The 25,782-nt window shown below is 39.8% G+C and overlaps 1 protein-coding gene across 4 annotated transcripts in view; it reads right to left on the bottom strand.

Annotated features, from left to right (window-relative positions):
* Positions 1-25,782, bottom strand: part of myo18ab (myosin XVIIIA b) — an 84,051-nt gene that overhangs the window by 46,475 nt on the left and 11,794 nt on the right. For all 4 annotated transcript variants that reach the window (XM_060888386.1, XM_060888385.1, XM_060888388.1 and 1 more), the window contains exon 3: positions 502-589. In XM_060888386.1, the coding sequence (XP_060744369.1) occupies positions 502-589 (88 nt within the window). The remainder of the gene's footprint in view (positions 1-501; positions 590-25,782) is intronic.

Below are 25,782 nucleotides of genomic sequence, written 5' to 3'. Positions count from 1 at the left end.
ATATGTGGTCAGATTTGCCATTTATATAAAATACTTAAGCTCTTGTTAATTAAAGGATCTATAGTCTTCAAAAAAATTAAACCAAAGTAACCAAAGTGGAGCAAAGACTGTATTATGGTGAATTGTGAAATAAACAGTGTTGTCAATATAGACCAGGGACAAATGACTATCATCGGAGTATAAAAAGCACCACAGTAATATCAGGGTGGTATCATGGGTCATAGGTCATAAGAAAGTGCAATGTATCCTCTTCCACATATGTGAGCTCACACGATTGGTTAACGTCACTGTGACTGACAGAGGAAAAAAGTAGAACATCCCTCCCACCACAGAGCATGGACAATTTTGCTCCCTTGGCTCCTGAATAGACATCTCGTGACTATCGGACCTCTCGTGACATCACGAGACCACTCAGGGCCTATTGTGAATGTTCTTTAGGGTAATATAAAACAAGTAAGAGCATTTTGCTACACAGGAATAGTGCGCAGCTGTGGAACTTACCCAACGAGAAGCCGTCCTTGTGGACCAGCCACACTTTCTCTGAGCCGTACCATGCCTGCTCTGCAGCTATCTGCTCCTCTGTTTTTACCTGGACAGGAAAGTACACAGGTCATACTCATACTCACATCCAAAACTCATACCCAAGCCTACACAAACGCATTCCATGCATGGTGCATGCTTTGGAGAATAACTACCACTAGAGTCATGACAGAAGTTGCCTTTTGGTGCTGTTCAGCTATTCAGATATTAGTTCAGCATAAAAGGCCAACTTCTACACTGCAGGAGTGTATGATGAGTAACCAGAGGTGCTTTCATATAAAGAACCCAGAAGACCAGCAGGATCATTGTGCGTAAAAAAAAGCGGACACAGCTTCAGCTGCAGTATTAGTCACTGCTCCAGTGTCTACCAGTAGAAAGTTGATAAACTCTGAGTAAAGGCATAAATGTTGACTGGTGTTGGCTTTTTATTAAGAGATAAAATAAACAATATCAAGCTGAGAAGGAATAATTGTAAAATATTTACATTTGGACATCACATCACAAAAAAAGCATGACCATTTTCATATTTATGATTAATTTTAAACCCTCGGGTAAATATTCTTGAATTTTAAATATATTATAGAGACTCAAATTGATCTGTTACTAAAATCCTGCATTTCTCACTCAGGGTTAAAAAAAAAAAAAAAAATAGCAAACAGGCACAACAACACACCCAGATGGACAGTAACAAAAAGCCAAAATCAACCAATGCAGTTGTCAAAATATTCACAAATGGTTTTTAGAATTTGCCACCTTTCAGAACATTTGCAGCTTATTATTTTAATGAGTCACTGATGCTGCTGGGGTAATGTTGTTGTTTAGGGTGTGAGAGATCACAGCACATGGACAATCAAGGGGCAAGAGCACGTGCTGCTGAATCACACACACACACACACACACACACACACACACACACACACAGCAGACCTTAGGCTGGGCGGCAGCAGCATGGGCCGCCTGCAGGATAGCCACAGGATCGTCCTCCACCTGTCCCTGTGACATGGCAGCCGACCAGAAGGAGGCAACATACACTGTTACACACCATCACACTCTCATGTGCTACTCTGTTAGATCTACATACAACATATTGTATTTCTTAAGCAACTGTGATTGCATAGAGTGCTTGGAAAGAGACAAAGGGAGGAAATATGCCAAAGCACACAGTATAACAGTTAAACCGTAAGGAGGAAAAACCTAATTAGGTTTGATCTCAAACAGCATTGTCTATGGAAACATTTAACAATCAACATTGTTGTTAATATCTTTAGCTGTTTACAGCTTACCTGACTGGTTAAATGGCTTAGCAGACTAAGACTCTATGCTGGTGAGATGAAGTAATACATGATGGTATGAACATTATGAACATGACTGTGCAATTTGACAACAGCAGGTGGTGTTCAAAAATAGCCACTCTGTGCAAATCATGTACAAGTGCCAACTATCTAATATAGCTTTACTAAAACATGCAGCTATATGATGCTGGATTCATGCTATAGAAGCCCATCTATAGCCACCATGCAATAGCTTGGCTTAACAACACAAAAATAGATATAACAGGCACTCTCACTCAGTCATTTTCTACTGCTTATTCGATAACAGGCATTAAGGGTTTAATTAAATAAAGCCATACTGGAGTGTCATCCTAGAGAAAGAGTTAATCTGAGGTCTGTTTGTTAAAATAAACACAAGGATTAATTGGCAAATGAAGAAAAATGAAGCAGTTATGTGGCATGGGGAAAATGGAGAGGGCATGGAACAGAGGCTTACACTGAAGCAGACTGCACGAGAACACACTGCAGCGAGGCTGAGAGATGTGGCGGATTTCTCAGGCTGACCCTGGACCTGAGTGGATGTGGACACAGACGCACTTTGCGCCGGCTCCAGCTAAAGTAGCCGGCCAATCAGCAGCATCAAGCACCGCAGCCAAGACAGTAGAAGGGCAGATGAGAAAACAAGAACAGGTAAAGAGAGTACAACAAACAAAGAGATGGAGATGAACATGATGCTGTGCCAGAAATGCAAAAGAGTGAGAGAGAAGCATGCAGACAAGTCCTATGCGAAACAAACTGTACGTGAGATGAGCGAGTGAAGCAAAATGGAATTAAGGGTCATTTTGTAATTTCACGTAGTGTAAAAATGGGTCATCCAAGTACCAGTATGTTCAACTGATATATTCAGAGGTATAGCTCTAATAGGTTAACTGTAGATAATGCTGGGCAATAAAATATCAATATCATGATAAATTACGTTTATAAATATCAATATCATGACAATACGCTTGTCTGAGATATCTCAGGTATCACTGTATATGATGTAAGTGATGCAGCAATTTTATTCAAAAAATTAAAAATAGTAAAAAAAAAAAAAAAAAAACACATTTATTACTAAGATGTTTATGTATTTATTTTGTTTGAGGGTTGTTGTTTTTTTTTTAACACAACACTATTGTTTTGCATTCAGTATACAGTGTTACCTGTCATGTATAATAGTCTTGTCAAGTATCATATGATATTTTTGTTCTTTTTTTTTTGTGTCACCATCGCAGATGTAAGAGTGAAAATATTTTAATTTTAGGAGTGTAAAAAAACAGAAATGCTTAACTTGGAGAAGAACATTATGAGAAATAAGAAATAACACTAAAGGAGGAAAAAAAGACGACAATAATTACAGATGCAAAGAAGATCTGCTCCAGTCGTCTTTGAGCTGCTTCGGTAGGACTCGGTGGAGGGCTCTCCTATAAGTCAGACCACCGAAAGGAAGTGAAGCTGTGAATATTGTGTGTTCAATGCTGGCTACAGTGTGAGAGACCATGGTTTGTTAGAACTCTTAGAGTGAACTAGTTCGACAGAGCTTACCGCAAAGCTGGAAGACATGTTAGTTATGGCTATTCTAATGCTTTTAAGCTGCAATGCTTATCAAGTGCACTCGAAACTACTACAGAGTTCAGCATGCACACGCACAGACAGACGGACAGATTGATAACGTCTTCTATGAACATTCATGTACATGCATAGTACATAAACACTCACGTTAAAAGTATGTACATCGGATCAGTGTTTCTATATTCAATCGCATTCATATTCCAATACATGTGCCTGTGATAAACAGCATGATTCCATGCAGTGCACCACTCCAAGCTAAATAATTCACACAGCAAGCATAAAAGGTTTCATACAGACCACACCTAACACATCATCCGTGTGAATTGGGTACACTTCCTCTCAAGTTCCTCTCTCATGTACAAAGTATGTAAGCGCTGTTAACTGCCATTAACTGTTAGATTCAGAGGACTGCCCATGACTACAGAGCCACAAAGCCTTGCACTACTGAGAGCTTCTACTTCACAGGCTAAGAAGAAATAAATAACATGGTTCAAACAGAAGTGGCAACACTGCTAATAAGAACCTGAATCCGGACAGAATTTTAACACAGATTCTGACAACTGCTTTATGATAAGCAGCTCTTTTTATCGACTAAAGAGACCACAGCTTTGCCTTCTTGTTTCAGATCACTGATGGTGATGATGATCCATACAAATCTTACAAACACTCAACCAGATAGTGTGTTAACAACAATTTCAGATGGCCACACAGACAACCAGTAAACAATTTGTTCTTGCTGTACAAAAAAAGTGGTTAGAACCACTACAAATCACAAATCCCAAGTGGTTAAATCTTCAAAACTTTTTACAAAACATGCTCGTTTAGTTTCCTGAATTCTCACACGCAGTCTGGTGATGTTAAAGTTCTTCATGCAGCAGAAATGCAAGCAGTACCTTTAGGCCCTTTGTAGCTGGTTGTTTGGGAGTTGGGGTGAATCCAGATGAGGTGGCTAATGGTTCAGGACATGAGTTAATGGTGGGTTTGACAGGAGAAAGAACTGAAGGTTCTTTGGATGTTACAGGTGATGGCTTAGGCACAACAGGAGCAGATTTAGGATCTGGAATGGATGATAGTGGTGCAGAAACTGTAGTGGTTTTAAGGAATTCACTAGTTTTGGGAATAAAACCAGCCAGAGGAACCATGGGGGAAGGCTTTGGCACAGGTACTCTCTTTGGAGCTGAGTTGAATGAAGGTGGTGAAGAGATTGGGGACTTAATTGGAGAGGAAGTTGCAGGAGAGGTAGGAGGAGAAGATGCCAAAGTCTTTTCCTCTGGCTTTAAATGTGTATTCTGACTGGCTTCTGGTTTCTGCACACTCTGCCTGGCCTCTGGTATCTGCTCACTCTTCCCTGTAGCTGCTGAGCTTTCTTTGTTCTCTGTGTTCTCCTCCTTCTTGTGCTCAATTTTTTCTGCAGACACCTCCTTACAGGGACGAGGTCGCAGATCCCTGGTCCTGCCTCGGCTCATAAGGCTGGCTAATCCTGTGGAAATGTCCTCTTTGTCCTCCTTCTTTATGGTGTCATGTTTAAACGAGAACATGGGTGTCTTCATGACCTTAGGCACAGATGATGGCATAGATTTGGGTGGCTCAGAGACAGACTGGGGTATCACAGGCATTGTTGAGGGTTTGGGTGGCTCAAGGGCACATTTTGAAGGCTCAGCAGTAGTCTGAGAAAGAGTTTTGGTCATAGAAGCAGCAGCAGTGTTCTCATCTGCAGGTTCTACCCTCCTCACAAATCTCTTCACCACCTTCTTGTGAGTTACACTATCTGGGTTCTCGGTCAGCTCTGGCTGGTTTGCATTCACTGTTGTTCTGGTGTTGTTAGCTAAAGGACTATTGGTCTTGCTATCTCCATTCGAGACAGGCCCATGACCCTGTAAATCTGGACGGGGCTCAGGGCTTTTGAAGCGCTCATGGATTTTGGATGATTCTGGTTTCTTGATGATAGAAAACCTGTTCCTCGTAGGTGAAGGACTCTTGAAACGTTCCCGGGGCTGGGGCTGGGCATTTCCAGGAGGATCTCGAACTGGCTGAGGGCTCTTAGTACGCAGCAGGACTTTAGCAGGCTCCAGACTCGGTACTGACTGGGAGCGACTACTGAGACTGCCATTACTATCTGACTACTCAGACAGATGGCATTGGGTGGGGAACAGGGATGTTAAAGGACACACATTAATGATAAGTTCAGGAGAACTGATTCCCTACTTTACTACTTATGAAACTGTATTTTAGCCTTAGACCTTGAAAAGTGCATAATTCAAAATATCTCACATACATACACATATCATTTGTTGTGTTACCCCTGGAGCCAAGGACACAATCAACAAGGTAGATCAAAAGAAAGCAGGACTCTGACTGATAATGACACACCGCTCTATACTGAACCAGGTCTTAAGTCAGAATACTGAGACATACAGCTTAGAACGGCATGCAGATCTAAGCCTAGGGCTTCCATTTTCATACCTGTCACTGTTTGAATAATTTGTCTTACTCTTACACAGCTATCCAGTAGACCAGAAAAGCTAGACTCATTTCAAATAAACCATGACTGAAATATATCTTCAGAACAACATTTACTAGTTAACCAGTGCAATTACAAGCTATATTTAACATGGTTTATGAGGAATTTGGAATCTTTGATGAACAGATGTAATCCTTGTGCAGCTCATTCATTTACTTCATGACTCTGCACATCGATAATGTAGGGTAAAGCCTACAGGTTAATAGACGTAACCATAAGAGAAATAAACAGCCTGCAGGAAAAAAAAATCATCTCCTTGTTCTGCTAACTATACTAAACTACAGCTAGAGCATTACTTCTGTCTATCAAAAGCAGCTCGTTTCAGTTATTCAACTCAGTGAACACAATATCCCAATAAAATCCTGTATCAATAATAAAGGTTCTAAGTAAAATGAAAAAAAGAAGTAATATAAAGCATTACAGAATGTACAAGAATGCTTCCTGTATGCACCAGTACAACCAGTAAAATGTGCTTCCTGTAAGTAAGTAGTGATGTTTTGAACAGCACTTACACTCACACTCTTGGGTGCTGCCTTGGTCTCTTCTTTAACCTGAAGAGGTTTATGGGAGAAAGTAATTATGATATGTACTTTAATCCAATTAAAACGTGTCTGAACCAAGTCATGCTGCAGATTACACACACACACACACACACACACACACACACATCACACCACACCACAGTTATAACCTGCTAAAATCATGTGTGTAAATTGGTATGGTATGACCCTATATATCATTCATTATATTTAAACCAGCAGCATCATTTTACTGAGGTGGTTCGGCAAGCAGCAGCTTTTATAACTGAAATACTTTGGCAAAGAGTCCTAGAATATGATCTGTGTTACAGTGCATTGGTTATTTTCACACAGTGAACCATGTTCCCTAAAGTACACACATCAAACACCAACTGAACCATGCATTTGATTATACTCAGTGACTATTATGAGAAGTATCACCCTCTTGGTGTTTTATAGTAGCCATGATGCATGCAGACAAACCAGAGTTTGAACCACACAGTGCAGTTAATGGAGAATTGAGAATGAAACACCACTTTCCTTTTGCTCCCAGAAAGAAAAGCGTGATGAGAAAGCCATGGTGGTGACACTGCGTTCAGGGGCTGGGACGGGTAAGGAGGAGCAGAGGATGAAGGGCAGGGAGAGAAGATATGTGACAGCCAAGAGATAGGAATCTGAGCACAGCAGATTCTGGACCGAGCTTCAAGTGCAGAACGTCTGCACAGCACTGGAGGTAAGATGTGATATTCAACCTGTGGTGTAAAGTGAGGTTTAGAGTGTGACAGGGGTCAAAGAGAAACATGACACTAGGTAAGGAATAACATACAACAGGGTGTGCCGATCATCTGGGTGGTGTAAAGCTGTTACCACCCCAAAATGATCATTTTCCTATGATGGAGTGTTTTATAAAGTGTTTTATTCCTCTTACACCACAGCAATCTGCAAACATTTTGCAAACAAAGTAACATAACATCTTCAAACAACAACATGGATATAAACCTGGTATTGTCGGAGCTGCTGTTCGTAGCGGTCACAGTGCTTTGGAAAGTTTGCCAGCACCACTTATGCTTATCTGGTTACGTGTTTCAGTTTCTTTGCTAAATGATTGTTTGTAAAAAGGTGTGCGTGTTTTATTTTTCTTTTGTCTCATTAACCTCAAGGGAGGACAAAAGAGACAGTGGAGGTGACGGGGCAATAGATTATCATTGATATAAAACGTACAGTCAGGTCCATAAATATTTGGTCATTTGGCCAGTTACTGTTTACATATATATCAGCAATATAGATAAAGCAGGAATATTAGATGTAATCAATTTTAGCTCTAACACTAAAAAAGCATGGAATACAACAGAAAACCTCCGTAACAGATGAAGGAGAACTCCTTTAGCACAGCCGGAAGGATGGAAAGGCATGATCAGTGTCAAAGTCAACAATCAGAAGAAGAGTAAATGCAGAGGGTGTAATAAGTACACCATTAATAATCTTCTAAAACAGGAAGACAAGATTAAAATATGAGAGAAAGCCCATCACGAAAGTCCTGAAACTACATTATATTGACTGATGAGACAAATATCAACTTGTATCATAATGATGATGAGAGTAAAGAGAAAGGAAAGAACTGCTTGTGACCTAAAGTGTACCATGTATCACATGTTGTAGGTTTGCATGACTGCTAACAGACCTGCTTCTTTTGTATTTATTTATTTTACTGATAAAAGCATTAGAATAAATTCTTGGCTCAGATTCAGACGAATGCTTGTTTCACCTGTCTATTCATTTCACTTGACGAACAGAAAACTGTCCATTTTCAAATATTTATGGACCTGACTGGAACAGGAACTCATGGACGTTCCATAACGTTAGATCTAGGCATAAACCCTTAACACGTGGCATGTTATTCAGTAATGAATTACTGTGGTATAAGCATAACACATTCCAAACTAAGCTGTTACATGAATATAAAACAGTTTGGGGTGGTAACAGACATCCAGTTCACCTCATACCGGTGTTTACTATTTTCATACAACCGCTAGTTCACTAGCATTATTTAGAAAAGGAGACACATTCTTTGACTACGTTGTGTAGAATCTGTAATACTGAGAATGCTGAGGTTTAAAACCTTGGGCAAAATGTGAGGCTGCGGCTCCATTTTTTTCTTTTAACATGACTGACCCTGTGATGTGTTGAGCTACGGTTTCCTACTAAATAACTGTACAAGTAAAACATCATCCGGTCTTCTAGAATATATCGCAATTGCGTGAAAGCTTGCAACATAGAAACACATTGGATAACACACATTTCTGCCTATTACATCATGTAAATGGTGAGAGATCTCCAACGATAACATCTAGAACAGCTACAATGCCCACAGCACAACTGTTTGACGTTTAAAATCAGGTTAATTACTGTATGTGTCTCAAGGCTCACAGGCTTCATACCCAAACAAAACACACACATATATTCCTGCTGAATAGTGTTGTTGGTGTGTTTACCTATGTAAAGTAAGAGAACAAGCTTTTTTTGGGGGGAGCTGCGTCTCCAGTACTACTATACTAAGTAATACTACTAAGTATTAAATGATCAAATCCAGAACCTTTACATACAACTGAAGAAACACAGTTTAACATCTCTCACTAAAATTAAATGGAGCAAAGGAGAAAAACTATTCGAAATGCAGCAGTGGCGTATAACGGACATTTTGACGCTATAATGGTCTTTTGAGTATCCGACAAGTCTGACTTTCACTTTCTTATAAGGCCCATTATTCAATGTTTCTGCCTTTTTAGCAGGAATTTTGCCACTGCAACATCCAATGAGTGTTCTACACATCATTTTACTTTTTTTTATGTTGTCGGAAAATGACAGATCAAGCTTAATAACAACGTTTTGCTAAATGTTTTGGTAATTTTCAGGAATTAACACAGAATTAATACCCAACCTGCAAGACATCACTTTTAATCACTAAAATCCCAAATACAGCTAATGTAGGGCAGTGATTTAAAAAAAAAAAAAAAAAAAAAAAAAAAAAAAACACAAAGCAAAATGCATGGCTAAAGTTTTAAAGGGGAAAAAAAAACTCAACTCAAATTAAACAACTAGAGCAATAAGAAAAGCCCATTGCCACAATTGTGTTACCTGCACACACTCCTAGACCTTAGACATCTGCTATACATTTAGACAGCAGACGAATCTCCCACACTGCAACACAGGCCCTTTCTTTACTAAAACTCCACCTTGTTCTTTAACACGAAGCACAGAATGTGATCATGGAACTTAGTAATAAGCAGATTGGTCTTTCCATCACAGGAAACATTTGGGAGATTTTGCGGTTTCAAGTCAAGTTTCCTAAGCTCACAAAACAGTGAAATGGGTCTTTAATGGAGATCATAGACAATAAGATAGTCACAGACTGAACTTTACGCTTTTCACCCTACAGACTGGATGTGTGTTAAATTCAAATTAAACAGAACACAAATCTGGAGAATTATTTATAATTAAGTATAATAAAAATCTAAACAAAATAAATCGTTTTTATGTAAAAACCAGTAAAGATGGACCTCACAGGGCAGTCAGAATCCAGACCAAACCATGCCGTGCCTAAACATAGCAAACTAAAGCCACCTCATTGACACTTTAGGGCTTGATTAAATTGCTGCAGTATCCCAAGTTAGATACTGTGCTGGCCTGCCGTTCTCAAGCCTAAAAATAGTGCATTGGAGCTCGACAGGCCTCGGCCTGAGCCTTCACATTGAGCCAGCAGTCTCACCAAACAGTTCTGCTTGTGTCTCGATCTCAAAAAAAAAAAAAAAAAAAAAAAAAGAAAGTTTGTCGGTTTTGACAGTTTACTCACTGCGCTACCTCGGCTCATCTGTGCTGGTCCCTCAGTAACAGTTGGACTCTCCTACCTTCTGTATATGTTAGAACGGTCGAGAATACAAGCTCGAAGGAGCCGGCACAGAGAGTGAAGCGAGATCCCCGGTTGACTGAACTTCTCTATTCCTGACACTGTATGGCGAGACGAAGAGGAGGGACAGCTGTCGTGGTGTGAGGGGGTCACGATAGGCTTAATATAGATCCCAACCACCATCACCGCTCTAACTCTCCTCTCTTACTCCCCACCCCCAAGAATGCAAAATGCAGAATGATGACGCTCTGCTCTGTTCTGTTCGGTCTCTGCTCCACTACACTTTCTTAGCAACAGCTGCTCCTTCTTCTCACCTGCTCATCGATACAAACAACTTCTGATCTTTGAGTAAATCCACTGTGAGTTTGTTTGGCCAAGCAAATTTTATAATTTTTTTGCCCTCGCTGCTTGCAGGTTGGACTGTGTCAGAGTGCAGCAAACCGAAGACAGAGGAAAACACAAATGCGCTGCAAGGTGGAGGCAGAGGAAGTGATGCAAAGGCCTGGCACTTCCTATGAGCCGCTTCAAAAGTACAAAGCACAGTGGGAGGAAAACGAAACAGCTCACATGCAATTCATCACTCTCACTAAGAGGAAGGACAAAGACAAAAAATGGGGATTCTGTTATATTTTGATTAATTAACAACAGACAACATGTTGTTTGGAATGCCACCAAAATATTCACACAAATACCTTGAATGTTCTTTCCAAGGCCTGGCACACTACTGTCACACTACTAGAATCTTGACTTTGATACCAACAGCATGTACAATCTTGCAATTTATTTAATTTAATGAAATCATGCTTTATAACTGAGATGAATGCTGTTTGCTTTTGTCAGAATTTAAACCCTCATGTAACATTAAAATAAACCATTTTTAATTTGTTTGTCGCTCAAAATATGCGTCATAACTGCCGACTTGCGAAATCCGACACACAGAAGCAGACGCAGTTTTTGTTTGCTGCAGCCGGCAAGTTAAAATTTTGATGTCATGAATACGAAGAGGACTCAATTAGACACTGTACATTTTATTTGAAAGTAACCTTCAACTTTTTTGTTAAGGTTAGTTCAAACTTTCATTCATTCATTCATTCATTTTCTACCGCTTATCCGAACTACCTCGGGTCACGGGGAGCCTGTGCCTATCTCAGGCGTCATTGGGCATCAAGGCAGGATACACCCTGGACGGGGTGCCAACCCATCGCAGGGCACACACACACACTCTCATTCACTCACACAATCACACACTAGGGACAATTTTCCAGAGATGCCAATCAACCTACCATGCATGTCTTTGGACCGGGGGAGGAAACCGGAGTACCCGGAGGAAACCCGGCACGGGGAGAACATGCAAACTCCACACACACAAGGTGGAGGTGGGAATCGAACCCTGACCCTGGAGGTGTGAGGCGAACGTGCTAACCACTAAGCCATCCCTGTAGATTTGGAAAATAAATATTTAATTTTAATTTATTTTATTTTAGTTAGTTATTTTTTTTTTTTTTAAAAAAATGAAATTCTAAGATTATGATGCTCTTGTAACATTAAAATAAACCGTGTTTAATTTGTTTGTCGCTCAAAATATGCGTCATAACTGCCGACTTGCGAAATCCGACACACAGAAGCAGACGCAGTTTTGGTTTGCTGCAGCCGGCAAGTTAAAATTTTGATGTCATGAATACGAAGAGGACTCAATTAGACACTGTACATTTTATTTGAAAGTAACCTTCAACCCAGCGTCTTTTTTGTTAAGGTTAGTTCAAACTGTTCAAAATATTTTTGCTTGCATGCAGAAATAAAATTTTGTTTACTCTGTAGCAGTTCATTGATTTCATAAATGCAACACACTACAGTTTTTTCTATACTTTCCATAAAGGTAAAAAACGATATATGCAGTGTTATCTTCATTTTAGATGTCAAAAGGGTTTTGTGGCTCCCTGTGTTTTTTCTGTGGGAAACGGGTCCAATGGCTCTTTGAGTGTTTAAGGTTGCCGACCCCTGGTCTAGCAAAATATGCGATATCTGATGCACCTATAGCACTATAGCACATGACCTATAGTCCAGAAGTCCTCAGACTTGCACAGCAGCTGCAATTCATCATTTCTCCAATAGATGGCACACTTGTGCAGACACACTAGCAGTTCAGAAATCAGTCACACGAGGGTGCTCTAAGCCTTATTAAAACTGTGACCTAGCCTGCCCATGTGTTTCTCACAGAGGATCAATTTCTCAAAGAGCTGTTTGTTTGCCTTCAGGTCCTGTTCAAACAGTGATAATTAGTGTGACTCAACACCACGTGGCTGAGTGTGTGAAACCATAGTACAGTGCTTAAAGCTGTGTAGTGAGCATCAGTAAACGGCCAGCTGACACAAGGAGACATTACTTTGGGGAGGAATGTGAACAATCAGCCCATCAGCCAGGGATAATGAGAAGAGTATGCATCCTGGAACAGCCTGGAGCAACCAATAAAGCCTGTGAGGCAGCCTCACCACACCTCTGCCTAAAGTGCACCTCACCTCACCATGCCTCATTTCCCCAACAGCCTCAAATCATATAAAATCTCAAACAACCAGCACCTAGTAGCACCAGGTATTCCACTCACTTCCCACTAAAGACCAGATCTGTAGATCTTTACAGATATCAACTGATTGGCATCATGGGCCTGTTGCTTGCCAGACTAAAAAAAATAAATAAAAATAAATAAAAATAAAAAAAGGCTATACAGCATAATTACAGTTGTGGCATCTGTCCAAGGAAGCAGTCTGGCAGTACCTGAAACAGTGTGGCTACTTGTGCTAACTTTATATTAACAGAGTACATCACTCGCACCCAAGCGTACCTGAAGCTCAGACTTGCTTGCTCATCATTTTGTTATGTAAGAGAGCAAGAACAGGCAAAAGCATACTGCACAATCATCAGCTGCTTTACTAATCGGAAAGGCAAAACAGGGACACACACTCACACACACACACACACACACACACCCAAACACACAGACGCACACACACACACTTTGCACAAAGGGAGTGGACAAATTAGCAAATTAGTAGTTCAGTCATCTGAAATGAGCAAATATCCTGTCCGGAAAAACAAGTTAATAAACATTTTTTATTCGGTATGTATATTAACTGCTTCAAGGTGGTGTGACGAAAGAGAGAATCTTTTAGAATCAGGAACACACAGATACACAAAAAAAAATAATACGATGACAAAACAGAGAAAAAAGTGTGGTGTGAAGATTGCAAAATTTCATGGCCAACCGACAATGTGCTTTAAAATTTTTGTTAGCATAATGATTTATATAAATGTTCCCATTATATACATTATATCCCATTATGTATAAAATGCTCATAAGTTGCAAACTGATCATAACATTAGCTAGAACAAAATGGAAGTGGCCAGTACACTGGAGCTTCGACTTGCCTGGTAGTTAGCTTATAAATGTAGAATTTGTCCAACCAATCGGTCATTCTTGTGATTCTGTGTTTGCCCAAATCTTTCAATTGTGCACAAAACAGAGCACACTGGGCGAGATTTAAGGAGTCATGGGAACTAAACCCGCTGTGCCCTGGTTAAGCCCACACTAACCACAGTGCTACTGTTCAGCTCCTCCACCACACCCAGACAAAACTGCAACCCGGTTTTCTGAAATAGAGATAAAGGCCACAGATAAACATCACCCTCCCAGACACAACCCCTATAGGGGCAGCAGACGTCCTCACGGGCACATGACTCCAACAATGAGACAAACATGACAACAGGCACAGAGGCAGCTGTGCAGAGGTCAGCAGTGTGACATCATGTTTTAGCACCAGAGGATCCAGAAAACCGGTCCAGTTCACTGCATGCACTAAGATTTAGAAGTGGCACGGCCTTAATTTAAGACATTGACGTCGAGAATTTACACTGTGATAATACCCAGTGATTTTAATTCTGATTATATCACCAGACCTGAGTACATTAATACCAGTAATAATTTCATTTAAATGAGAAGTCTTTTACTCCCTAATAAAACAAGCATTGAACCAATATATATATATATATATATATATATATATATATATATATGTGAATCTGAAATGATTTGTGTTGCTGTTTCTAACTGTCTGATATTAACATACACACCATGGAAGCCTCTACACCCCTTAATCTGACATGCTTTGAGCTGAACACACATGTACACTCACTTTCTGTCCTGGTAAATGCAAAATGCTTGTAGATAAATTTCTGTGCCTTTTTTTTTTTTTTTTTTGATAAATCAGTTCTGCATAAACCTATTGCAGAGAAAATGTCAGCATGAAACAAATGAGATCACACTGTGTGAACTGATGTGTATAGCCAGTGGACATCCAGCTGAGCAATAAGACAAACACTCTCTCCATCGATCTCTCACACACACATACAAAGGGTGTGCCTCTCTCATATCTATTAGTGCCAAGCAGAAGTAACCAGCTTAGTACTCTAGAAAAAAAAAAAGATAAATCCAGACTAATCACAGGCCAAACCTGAGACAAGGTCAAGTCACTAACATTCAAAAGCAGTTTATAAGACAGTAGTTTCTCAGAAACCCAACATTCATGCATTAAAGCCAGTGTTATAAAGCCAGTAGGCTGTGATGTGTTGATATAATATAACATTGCTACCACTTGTTCCATTATATATTAGAATATATAATAACATTATTACACTATAAAGTGTTTGTGGAGAATGAATAAAGGCTAAAAGCTTAAATGTAATTAACACCTTTGTCAGCTGAGAAACAACACAAAATTCATCTTGCATATAAACCTCAATAATCATTTTCCTGGCAGCTTCTGAGTCATTCTTTGTGCTCAAGGGACCAGCGCATGCACAAACATATACCTGAGCTTCTCATCGTGGATGAATAAACTGCACATTTCAACAAACTCAGTCTGACACACCTGGAGCAATTCTGTATTGAAGTTGTACTTGAAGTGTGATTCACAAAGACACGTGTCTGATGTGTGAGCATGTTGGGGCTTTGAAACTGCATACCGCGAGAGCATTACTCCATGGTCAGTCACGGCTGAATGGGCCTGGTCATGCTTCAGGGGTCAGAGGGGCAGGAGCAGGGTCCGATCAGGGTCAATGTTACAGAAAGTACACCCTACACACACACCCTCTCTTAATACTTTATAAACAGGTTATTAAAGAAGGTCCAAAAGGAGATTTGCCTTGAATGTTTTGAAACCAATACAATGTGCTGGCAAAACAGCAGTGCGTCTTTCAACAGAGACGCGTTCATAATTTTGTTTTTGTACAGAAATAATCAATTATTTAAGTAAAAAGATTTTCATAAATAATTCATTATATAACCTTTTGAAGGCAGCATGTCAAACTTTCCAGCGATCTTGATCAGATGTTACATAGGCGTGTGCTCCAGAGTTGAAGACTATATACAGAAAGTGCACAAAATTCATGGCACTGCAGCGGTCTTCTTCGAATACAAATACTTCTTCAAATACATACTGCATTTAGAAACATGCAGAATGGGTTATGATCTGTGTTCAAATGTGTCTTAAAGACTACAACTACTGTTACAGCCATGTCATAAAAACATGTAGTGTTTATATGGTGCGCCTTCTCCTGCTATGACTGAAACCCAAAACACTAATCCTCTGCTGGAGCCCTGAAACAAAACACAATTTAGCAATCACTTTCTATTTCAAGACGCACCAAAGAACGCAATCCTAACACCAGCAGTTCTCATGACGCTGCTCCAAGATACCACAAAATGATTCCAGAGTTATCTGATGTCTATTCATATTGTGTAAACCTACGGTAGTTTAACTGCAGCCTGCTCCGGCACAGGAACCCAACATTACAATAGGAGCTCAGTTAGGAAACAGGAAATTTCTGTCTGTGCTCATCAATGCAAAATATGCTTGAATTTATACAACTGAGAAGGTTTCAGATTCAGGTACAAAAAGAATTTCACTGTGTCTGAACACACAATGAGCCAATCAGACTTATTCAGCATGGTCCGAATGAGCTGCACTAGTGAAGTATTCAAATGTTCATATTCATGCATATAAAGGAACAAAAATCCACATTTTCCTGCAAATGCAACCTGCAATAAGAGATTTATATATACACACACATTACATCATCAGGTCTGAACATGGGAATTTGTAAGAGCTCAGTTTAGACTCATAGAACAGCCCAGAACAAAACACCCTTTTTAATGAAGTTGTAATGACAAAGAATAATCCAGCGCAATTGTTTATACATATCGTTACTGAACGAGCAAATTCCCCCACAGCAGCTTCTATTGTTGTCACTTGCAGAGCAGCATTAGGCTTCTGAACCAGATGAACAATCAGTATTTGAAGCAATCTGGCTTGGCTGAAACACCAGGCCTCTGAGCTGGACCTGTTTCAGTGATGCAGTTCTTTGTGGTCAGAGTAAGTGCAGACACACACAACATCCTAGACAAAACTCTTACACATAGCTCAGGTTCTACAGTAAGACTAAACACAGCCCTTCATTAGAAGTCAATCTTTAACACACACACAGACCCTTGACAGATAATACCTGCTTAAGCTAAGCACTGGCACGGATCGTAATGTATGAGGGGAAGATGAGTGCTGTGCAGTTCATTCTAACGTGCATGTGTGTGTTTGGTTCTAGAGAGCCAAAAGCACACTTTAAGGAGATATTAACCTGTCTGGTATAAATTATTTGACATCTTGGTTTTACTGTAAGCCGACTTCGGTGTGAGGGAAGTGCATGTAAAGTCTTTCCATTACTGTCTGGCCTAACACACAAGTAATAAATTATTTGAGAGACATGTAAACCTGCAGACTAAGCACTTCCTCCATGTATTTTTACTGTAGTGCTCATTTGGAAGCTAAACAAAAGCTTTTAAAAAAGCTTCCAATCATTTCCATTATTTGCTGGAAAAAGACAAGACAAAACGTAATAAGATTCAGACGTATCCCGCAATGGACCTCGTAATGTAATCAGATAAAATCAAAACATTATACAGGTTTACATTTCAGTTTGTAAAGTACCTTGGTCCTTTAGGGCGTGTGTATACACAATATTGGAGCATTAACATGACACACAGATAAACCACAGCGCCAGCCATTTGGGTTATATCTTTCCTCCGGCAAAGACATCAGCTGTTTAAGTTGTAGCACCTCATTAACTCATTCCAATGAAATACACTTGAATATAGAGCTTCCTCTGCATTTAGACATGCCCTACTCTAATCCTGCAGTGTGATAAAGGTGCTTCTCACTCAGCAGGAGCGTTTAGTCGCTGATTCATTTATAGGCCATGTGCCATTCATTGCCTCTCTAATGGCAATGTGCATAAGTATAGCTTTGTTTAGTGCAACCATTCACTCATCCCCAAACATGCTGGATTGTTCTCCATCGCCCTGCAGCAAGCCGGCAGGCCTGAATCAGCAAGGTTTTAAACAGAGGACGACATAAACTAGTGAGCGCTGGGGCCCTCTCAGCCCCACTGTAGTGTAAAGGGTGCTCTGTCCTTCACAGTCAGCAATGAATTGATTGCCTCAAGGTAGAAGCGGGGCAAACACATATTGGTTAATAAACAGCAATGAGCTCTGGAGTTCTCAGTAAATAAAGAGGAATCCTAACATCTGCTGCTGGCAAACAAACACTGAGGTATTTATTTGCCTTTGGTCCAGAGAATTGGCATGCAGAACTAGCCATCCGAAACTCCTGACCGGGGCCAGCACCAGGTTAAAATGTTAGTGAGAGTCATATTGCAAAGATCATCATTTAAACATCACTGCTGAACATGTTCACTCTTCAAATCACTCATCTCTTTACTCTCTTCTACAAGGTTCACTTCATTCTGAGAAAAAAAAAAATCCTCAAACCACTTCAGCTTTTATACATTGTTTAAACATTCTAAATAAAACTTTTGTACGGTGACAAGTGGGCATGGTGTCTTAGTGGTTAGCATAGCTTGATTCCTGGCTCCTCTCCATGCTTCAGGGGTTTCGTCCCCAATCCCGTGAACTCCTCCAAGACCTACATTGTAGACTGATAGGCATCTCTTAGTGTCTCTTAATTGTCTCATAGTGTGTGTTCTAAATAAAAGCACTGCTTCAATCAACTCAGCAAAGAGCAAAATATTTCATTAAATCAATGCTGTCAGGTGATAAACTGTGCAAATTTTGTATACTTGATTTGTCACCAAAACATTATTTGTTGACACACAAAAGAAGGCCCAGTTACTAATCAGCAACTGTGTTGTGAATCCAGCACTGAACATGAGACAACATAATAGGAAGCTGAATTTGTAACCAGTTACAGCCTTGATCCTGACTTTGATAACATCACATTTGCCGGTGATTCCCTCCAAATAAAGCATACTGTCCACTGTGTTAGAACTCTGACGATTATGAAGGTTTCAGAAGGTTTTGGGTTCTCCAAATGTGACACTAAACTGTGTTTCTAGGAAAAGCTCTTTCCTGTGTCTGAGGAGTTAATGACAACTGTTTTGATTCGCAGTAGAGTGCCTGACTCACCAGAATGAGTTAGAACAGAGCTGCTCACAGCACACCACCTCACTCAGGCATGCATAATCACACAGTAGTCACGGCTGGACTCAATGTCAGTCAGGACATATTCAAAACACTGGCTACAAAATAAACGAAACAAAACCCTGTGCAGGCAGATCTGAATAAAGCCGTGGTGAGAAAGTGAGGTTCTGGGTTAGTGATCATAACCCAGAGACCCAGCTCACCCAGGACATTCTCTCTTTTAACTGTAGAAGAACAGATTTTATTCCAAAGCCATATCAGCTTTAAACATTGCAAAAAAAGAAAGAAAACTTGAACATTATGCGATATTTTGCCTGCAGATGTAACTTTCTTTCTCCTTAACTTTTAGATCCTGTTGTTATATAATTTGATTTATTTTATTTGCTTTATTATTTTATCAGATTATGGAGATATTAATTGGATAGATTATTTATTAGACTCTGCACTGTAAGTACTTCACGGTCATTGTATTTGGGGAATGATACAGACATTCAATCACACACACACACACACACACACACACACACACACACACACACACACACACACACACACACACACACGTGTGAAAGTGTTTGCCCCTTTCTAATTTTTTTTTGCATGTTTTTCACACTTTAATATTTCAGATCATCAAACAAATTTAAATATTAGTCAAAGTTAACACAAGTAAACACAACATTCAGTTTTTAAATAAAGGTTTTTATTATTAACGGAAAACAAAATCCAAACCTACGTGGCCCTGTGTGAAAAAGTGTTTGCCCCTAAACCTAATAACTGGCTGGGCCACCCTTAGCAGCAAGAACTGCAATCAAGAGTTTGTGATAACATGCAATGAGTCTGTTACAGCACTGTGGAGGAATTTTGGTCCACTCATCTTTACAGAATTGTTGTAATTCAGTTACATGGTTTTCAAGCATGAACCGCTTTTTTAAAGTCATGTCATAGCATCTCAATAGGATTCAGGTCAGGACTTTGACTAGGCCACTCCAAAGTCTTCATTTTGTTTTTCAGCCATTCAGAGGTGGACTTGCTGGTGTGTTTTGGATCATTGTCCTGCTGCAGAACCCAAGTTCGCTTCAGCTTGAAACAGACGGCCTTACATTGTCCTTCAGGATCTTTTGGAAGACAGCAGAATTCATGGTTCCGTTTATCACAGCAAGTCTTCCAGGTCCTGAAGCAGCAAAACAGCCCCAGACAATCACACTACCACCACCATATTTTACTGTTGGTATGATGATCTTTTTCTGAAATGCAGTGTTACTTTTACACCAGATGTAACGGGACACACACCTTCCAAAAAGTTAAACATTTGTCTCATCAGTCCAAAGAGTATTTTCCCAAAAGTCTTGGGGATCATCAAGATGTTTTCTGGCAAAACTGAGATGAGCCTTTGTTCTTTTTGCTCAGCAGCAGTTTTCGTCTTAGAACTTTTAGGGCATTTTTGCCCAGTTTCTTTCTTATGGTGTTATGACCACTGACCTTGACTGAGGCAAGTGAAGCCTGCAGTTCTTTGGATGTTGTTGTGGGGTCTTTTGTGACATCTTGGATGAGTCGTCGCTGTGCTCTTGGGGTATTTTTGGTCGGCCGGCCACTCCTGGGAAGGTTCACCACTGTGCCATTTGTGGATAATGGCTCTCACTGTGGTTCACTGGAGTCCCAAAGCTTTAGAAATGGCTTTATAACCTTTTCCAGACTGATGGATCTCAATTACTTTCTTTCTCATTTATTCCTGAATTTCTTTGGCTCTCGGCATGATGTGTAGCTTTTGAGGTTCTTTTGGTCTACTTCACTTTGTCAGTCGGGTCTTATGTAAGTGATGTCTTGATTGTGAACTGGTGTAGCAGTAATCAGGCCTTGGTGTGGCTAGAGAAAATGAACTCAGGTGTGATAAACCACAAGTAAGTTTTAACAGGGGGGTAACACTTTCACACAGGGCCATGCAGGTTTGGATTTTGTTTTCCCTTAATAATAAAAACCTTCATTTAAAAACTGCATGTTGTGTTTACTTGTATTGTCTTTAACTAATATGTAAATTTGTTTGAAGATCTGAAACATTACAGTGTGACAAACATGCAAAAAAATATTTAAAAAATCAGGAGGCGGGCAAACACTTTTACACCACTGTGTGTAATATATATATACATATGTATGTGTGTGTGTGTGTGTGGATATGTATCTATATATCATCAAAATGGGGGAAATTGTGATCTCAGACACTTTGTTGACTTGTGGCATTGTTGCTGGTGCCATATGGGCTGGTTTGAGTATTTCAGAAAGTGCTGATCTCCTGGAATTTTCAGGGTTTCACAGAGAATAGAGCAAAAATATCAAACAACTGCAGTTTTGCATGCACAAATACTCTGTTGTTGACAGAGATCAGAGGAAAAAGACCAGACTAGTTCCAGCTGACAGGAAGTCTACAGTAATTCAAATAAGCACTCTTTTCAACCGTGGTGAGCAGAAACGCAGTTTAGTATGCACAACACAGCAAACTGTTAGGAGAATGGGCCACAAAAGCATATCACATTAGCTTTATCTCCTTTGTACTTTTAAAACACCTCTCAAGCCATTTCCAAAATCAGCAATGACAGAATGCAGATTCTTAAAGCATGAAAGTGAAGCAACATTTCAGGACTGTGCAGCTAACACGCTGAGCGGTTACACACATCTTCTACCAACATGCTGTATCATGTATTGCTAAGAGAGAAAGCTGGTATGGCTATGTGACCTCTAACTCACAGTTTGTCATATGTACTGAAGGACTGAACTATAAAGTACCTAAGTGCTTCGACTGGGCAAAACCATGGATAACTGCTGGAGCCCTCATCAAGATCGATCACAAGCAAATCACTCTGTCAATGATTGACACTTTTCCGTCACTAGATTCAGTAGCTTCTCCCCAACTACACATTTTGTTACACTGAGCCTGCAACAGCTCTTTAAATAATTAACAAACATGAGTTTGGCTGCACTGTGGGAGATCTGCCGTGTCCCTGTGTGCACTTGGAGGACTCTGGCATTTCAGGATCTGATTACATTTGATACTTAAGAAAGATCTGATGCAAAAACATTATTAATATCTTAGTAGTAGGTTTAATGCCCTCTGTTCTAGTTTTACACTTTATAACACACACACACACACACACACACACACACACTCAGCAGCAGCTCCAAACACCAAGGCTCAATTAAGTACATTCCACATCTGTTCAGATGATGCCACCATCCTGACCAGGGCAATTCATGACAGTCAAAGTGTAGAAGATTAGCTACAGTTCTAAAGCCTCAGGAAACCACCAGAGAACAAGGCACGCCTATAACTGGCTTACCAATGGGGAGGACTGGGTTCATGTTGGTGAGCCAGAACACCACTGAAGACCTAATGTGTGTGCGGTAGAGTGTGTGTGTGTGTGGGAAGGAGTAAAAAGGAGTAAGATTACTGTTGTAACCTAACTGCACTCCCTCACTCCATCCAAACCTCAGACCACACCGTTGCAGCACACTATTTTTCTTTGATTCTCCTCATGATTTAATAGCATGTTTCCAATATTGGCATGTGAGACTGCCAGTTTCACATATAATGAACTGGCACAAATTATCACTTAGGCAAGTTCCAACTAACAGCAGAATGTGGAAAATGTACATCAGTTAAACAGTGATTGAGAACCTGTGAAGTTTAGGTCACAGTACAAGTCGTTTGTAGCAAATCTGAACATGCTGGTGAACTTCAGCGGACTGTTTCACTGCCAGATCTTTGCGTTCTACTTGACCAGATATTTAACTGATCCTATCTATCTCTCTTTTAGAACTATGACTTGTTTTTCTCATGAAAGTTTCTTTAAAACATGTAAAATGAGACATCGTTGGAATATTATTAATCATTTAATGTCATGATATGTTTGATAACAGTACATTCTTACAGGTCAGAAGAACTAAGAATAATGAACTAAGAATAATTCTTCAGAGCTTCAGAACTAAGAATAATGAAAAACAAAAATGTTAACACTCACATCGAGGTTTTGCGCAGCCTGGTTTGTGTAGTTTTATGACTTTTTAATTTATATATAAAAATAAAAATAAAAAACACCAGAAAAAGATTTCAAATCTAACACTAATATTACTCATTTCAACCAAAGGTTTGATACATTCCGCTCCTGCCTTCAATAAATCATGGCATCGAAATTAAATAATTTTCAGTGAGCAAATAAAAAATGAGAAAGAATTAATGTCATATAATTAAGGAAACAGACGAACATAAAATGTGACTAAAAACAACATTGAAGTCCTGTAGACAGCAGTGATAGTGCAGTGATTAAACCTCTGAGCTAGAGATCATAACAATGTGAGATTTAAACTCCGATACTGACAAAAATGAACAAATTTTTGAACAAAATCCTGAAACCGCAATAGTTCAGCTATATTCTTGGAGTGTAACCTGCCTTGATTGTTCTTGATCTTTATCTGTAAAATTGTATGTACAGGGTATGCATTGAATAATAGCATGAATGAACAGATGTACATGTGTTTCTAATAATGTGGTCAGTGAACATATGAAGGTTGTATTCTTCAATTAGGTTTAATCTGATAACCATACATTTATATGGGCACTGTAAAGGTTATGCTGGGTTGGTCAGGATATTTGTTTCCTTGATGTTAAAATGCTGGGCTAATCACCTAAAGTCATTACAGTTACATTTCACCTTCTTCTCTCTTATACAACGTGTGGCATGCACGGAGTGACTTTTTACATCACCTCCTTCACCTATCATGCTGGATCTTGCTGAAGGCTTATGGAGTGGAAAAGCCAGACAAGTGTACATTGTGGGAATGTGAGCCCCTATAAACATTTAGAGCATTTGGCAGACACTCAACCAGATTGATTTACATTGAATCTCATTTTATACAACTAAGCAATTGAGGGTTAAGGGCCTTGCTCAGGGGCCCAGTAGCAGCAGCTTGGTAGACCTGGGATTCCAACTCACAACCTTCCGTCCAACGCCTTTACCACTAAGCTGCCACATCCACTTCACTTAAATGCAAACAGTGCTTACTCAGCAGCTCCACTGCACTCACTGTAATGCCAGATGCATAATCTGACTCTATCCATAAACAAATGTTAAAAATAGGTGTGGTATCTTCCTGAAGCTAAAACCACAAGCTGTTTAATGATAATTGATGGGCTTGCTGTCTGGCATCACCTACACACATAACACCATCACTATTTCTACTATTAAAGGCTGTAGAGTGTTTTCATCCTTAGCTCTAAACTTTGGAATAACCTTCCTGACGGTGTTCGGGCCTCAGACACACTTTCCCAGTTTAAATGTAGATGAAACACATATCTCTTTAGTCAGGCATACACATAATACTGCTCATAATCCTGTGTTTCAATACATCTGATCAAATGCACATTATAATCTAGTACTGGTTAATATTATGCACAGCAGCTACGCTAATTAATCTCCACTTGCTTCTCTTTTTCTACCCATCCCGAGGCACCCAGAGATTGTACCAGTTCCAGTTGTGTTCTGTGTCATGAAGGTTTCAGACCTTCAGTGAGAAGATTCCAACCCTGTCAGGATACGGAAGCATCTAAAAATGTACCAGCTCCAGGTGAATTCTGCTTCATGAGGATTTCAGACAGTCAAAAAGGGGATGCCAACTACACGTGGTCTTTGAGGACAACAACCTCCTAATCAAAACACAATTGTCAGACTGTAGATTTATAATCACACCCTCTAGTGTCACACAAATGAGGATGGGTTTCCTTTTGATTCTGGTTCCTCTCAAGGTTTCTTCCTCTTCTATCTAATGCCCGATTCACACGGTGTGATTTTTCATAATCCTACACGATTGTTGCTTGTCAGACTGTACAAACACGATCCCCATGTTACAGTGCAGGACCTCAGTTGTCGTCATGTCAAGTCAAGTCAAGAAGCTTTTATTGTCATTTCAACCATAGATAGCTATTGCAGTACAGAGTGAAATGAGACAACGTTTCTCCAGGATTGTGGTGCTACATAAAATAAAGACAGAGCTAAGTATTAAGTAAGTAGTCCTGACCAGCAGTCAGTATGACATCAAAAAGTCATCCTAAGGAGTCGTCAGAAGACAGGCGCTCATCAGGATATAGATAGTTCATTCAACATAGCCAAGTATACAAGCACTTGCTTTAGAAGCTTGTAGCCAGGGGGAACAATAAACTGTGAGCCATCAGGAATCAGTGGAATTTCTACACAAACCACAACCTTACTGGACTGCACAGAAAAGAACAAGTCTGGAGACAAAGAGCATTCCTTTCCCCCATCTCAATACACACTTCTAATGTTTCCAGGACGGGATTGCCTAAAGAAATTACACCATTCCCTTTACAGTAAGAAATAAGATTCTTGCAGCCAATAGATAGAATAAACCAAGACGTCACAGACAGTAATTGTCATGTATTGTAAAGGCACTAGAAGGTTTTCGGGAACATTTAAGCCGCCCTTCTCTCAGAACAAATACCGGGTGCTTCTCGTTTCTATAACTGTGCCTCCTCTTTTTTTCCCTTTCCTTTCTTGTATCTTAGCACCTCCCTCCCAAGGATGAAAGAAAAGGGAAAATAAAGTACAACTGTATTCACCAGTTTAAACGTTCTTGACTGAAGCACAGGATTTCATTATTGTATCTGTTTTATTGTTTTGGAAAAAGTGGAGCATTTAAGTCAAGTCAAGGAGTTTTTATTGTCATTTCGAACATATACAGCATAAAACACAGCGCTAAGTAAGTCAATTAAAAAGGTATCCTTGCCCTAGAAGCCTCCATTCTCTTATCCCCTCTCCTTGAATCCTGTGACGGCATTTGATATGTGCTAAACATGACAGACTTCTACAAAT

This window comes from Tachysurus vachellii, chromosome 15, assembly GCF_030014155.1.
Source record: "Tachysurus vachellii isolate PV-2020 chromosome 15, HZAU_Pvac_v1, whole genome shotgun sequence".
Taxonomy (NCBI): Eukaryota; Metazoa; Chordata; class Actinopteri; order Siluriformes; family Bagridae; genus Tachysurus; species Tachysurus vachellii.
The sequence above is the reverse complement of the archived record's forward strand: the minus strand, read 5'-3'. Positions and strand labels throughout refer to the sequence as shown.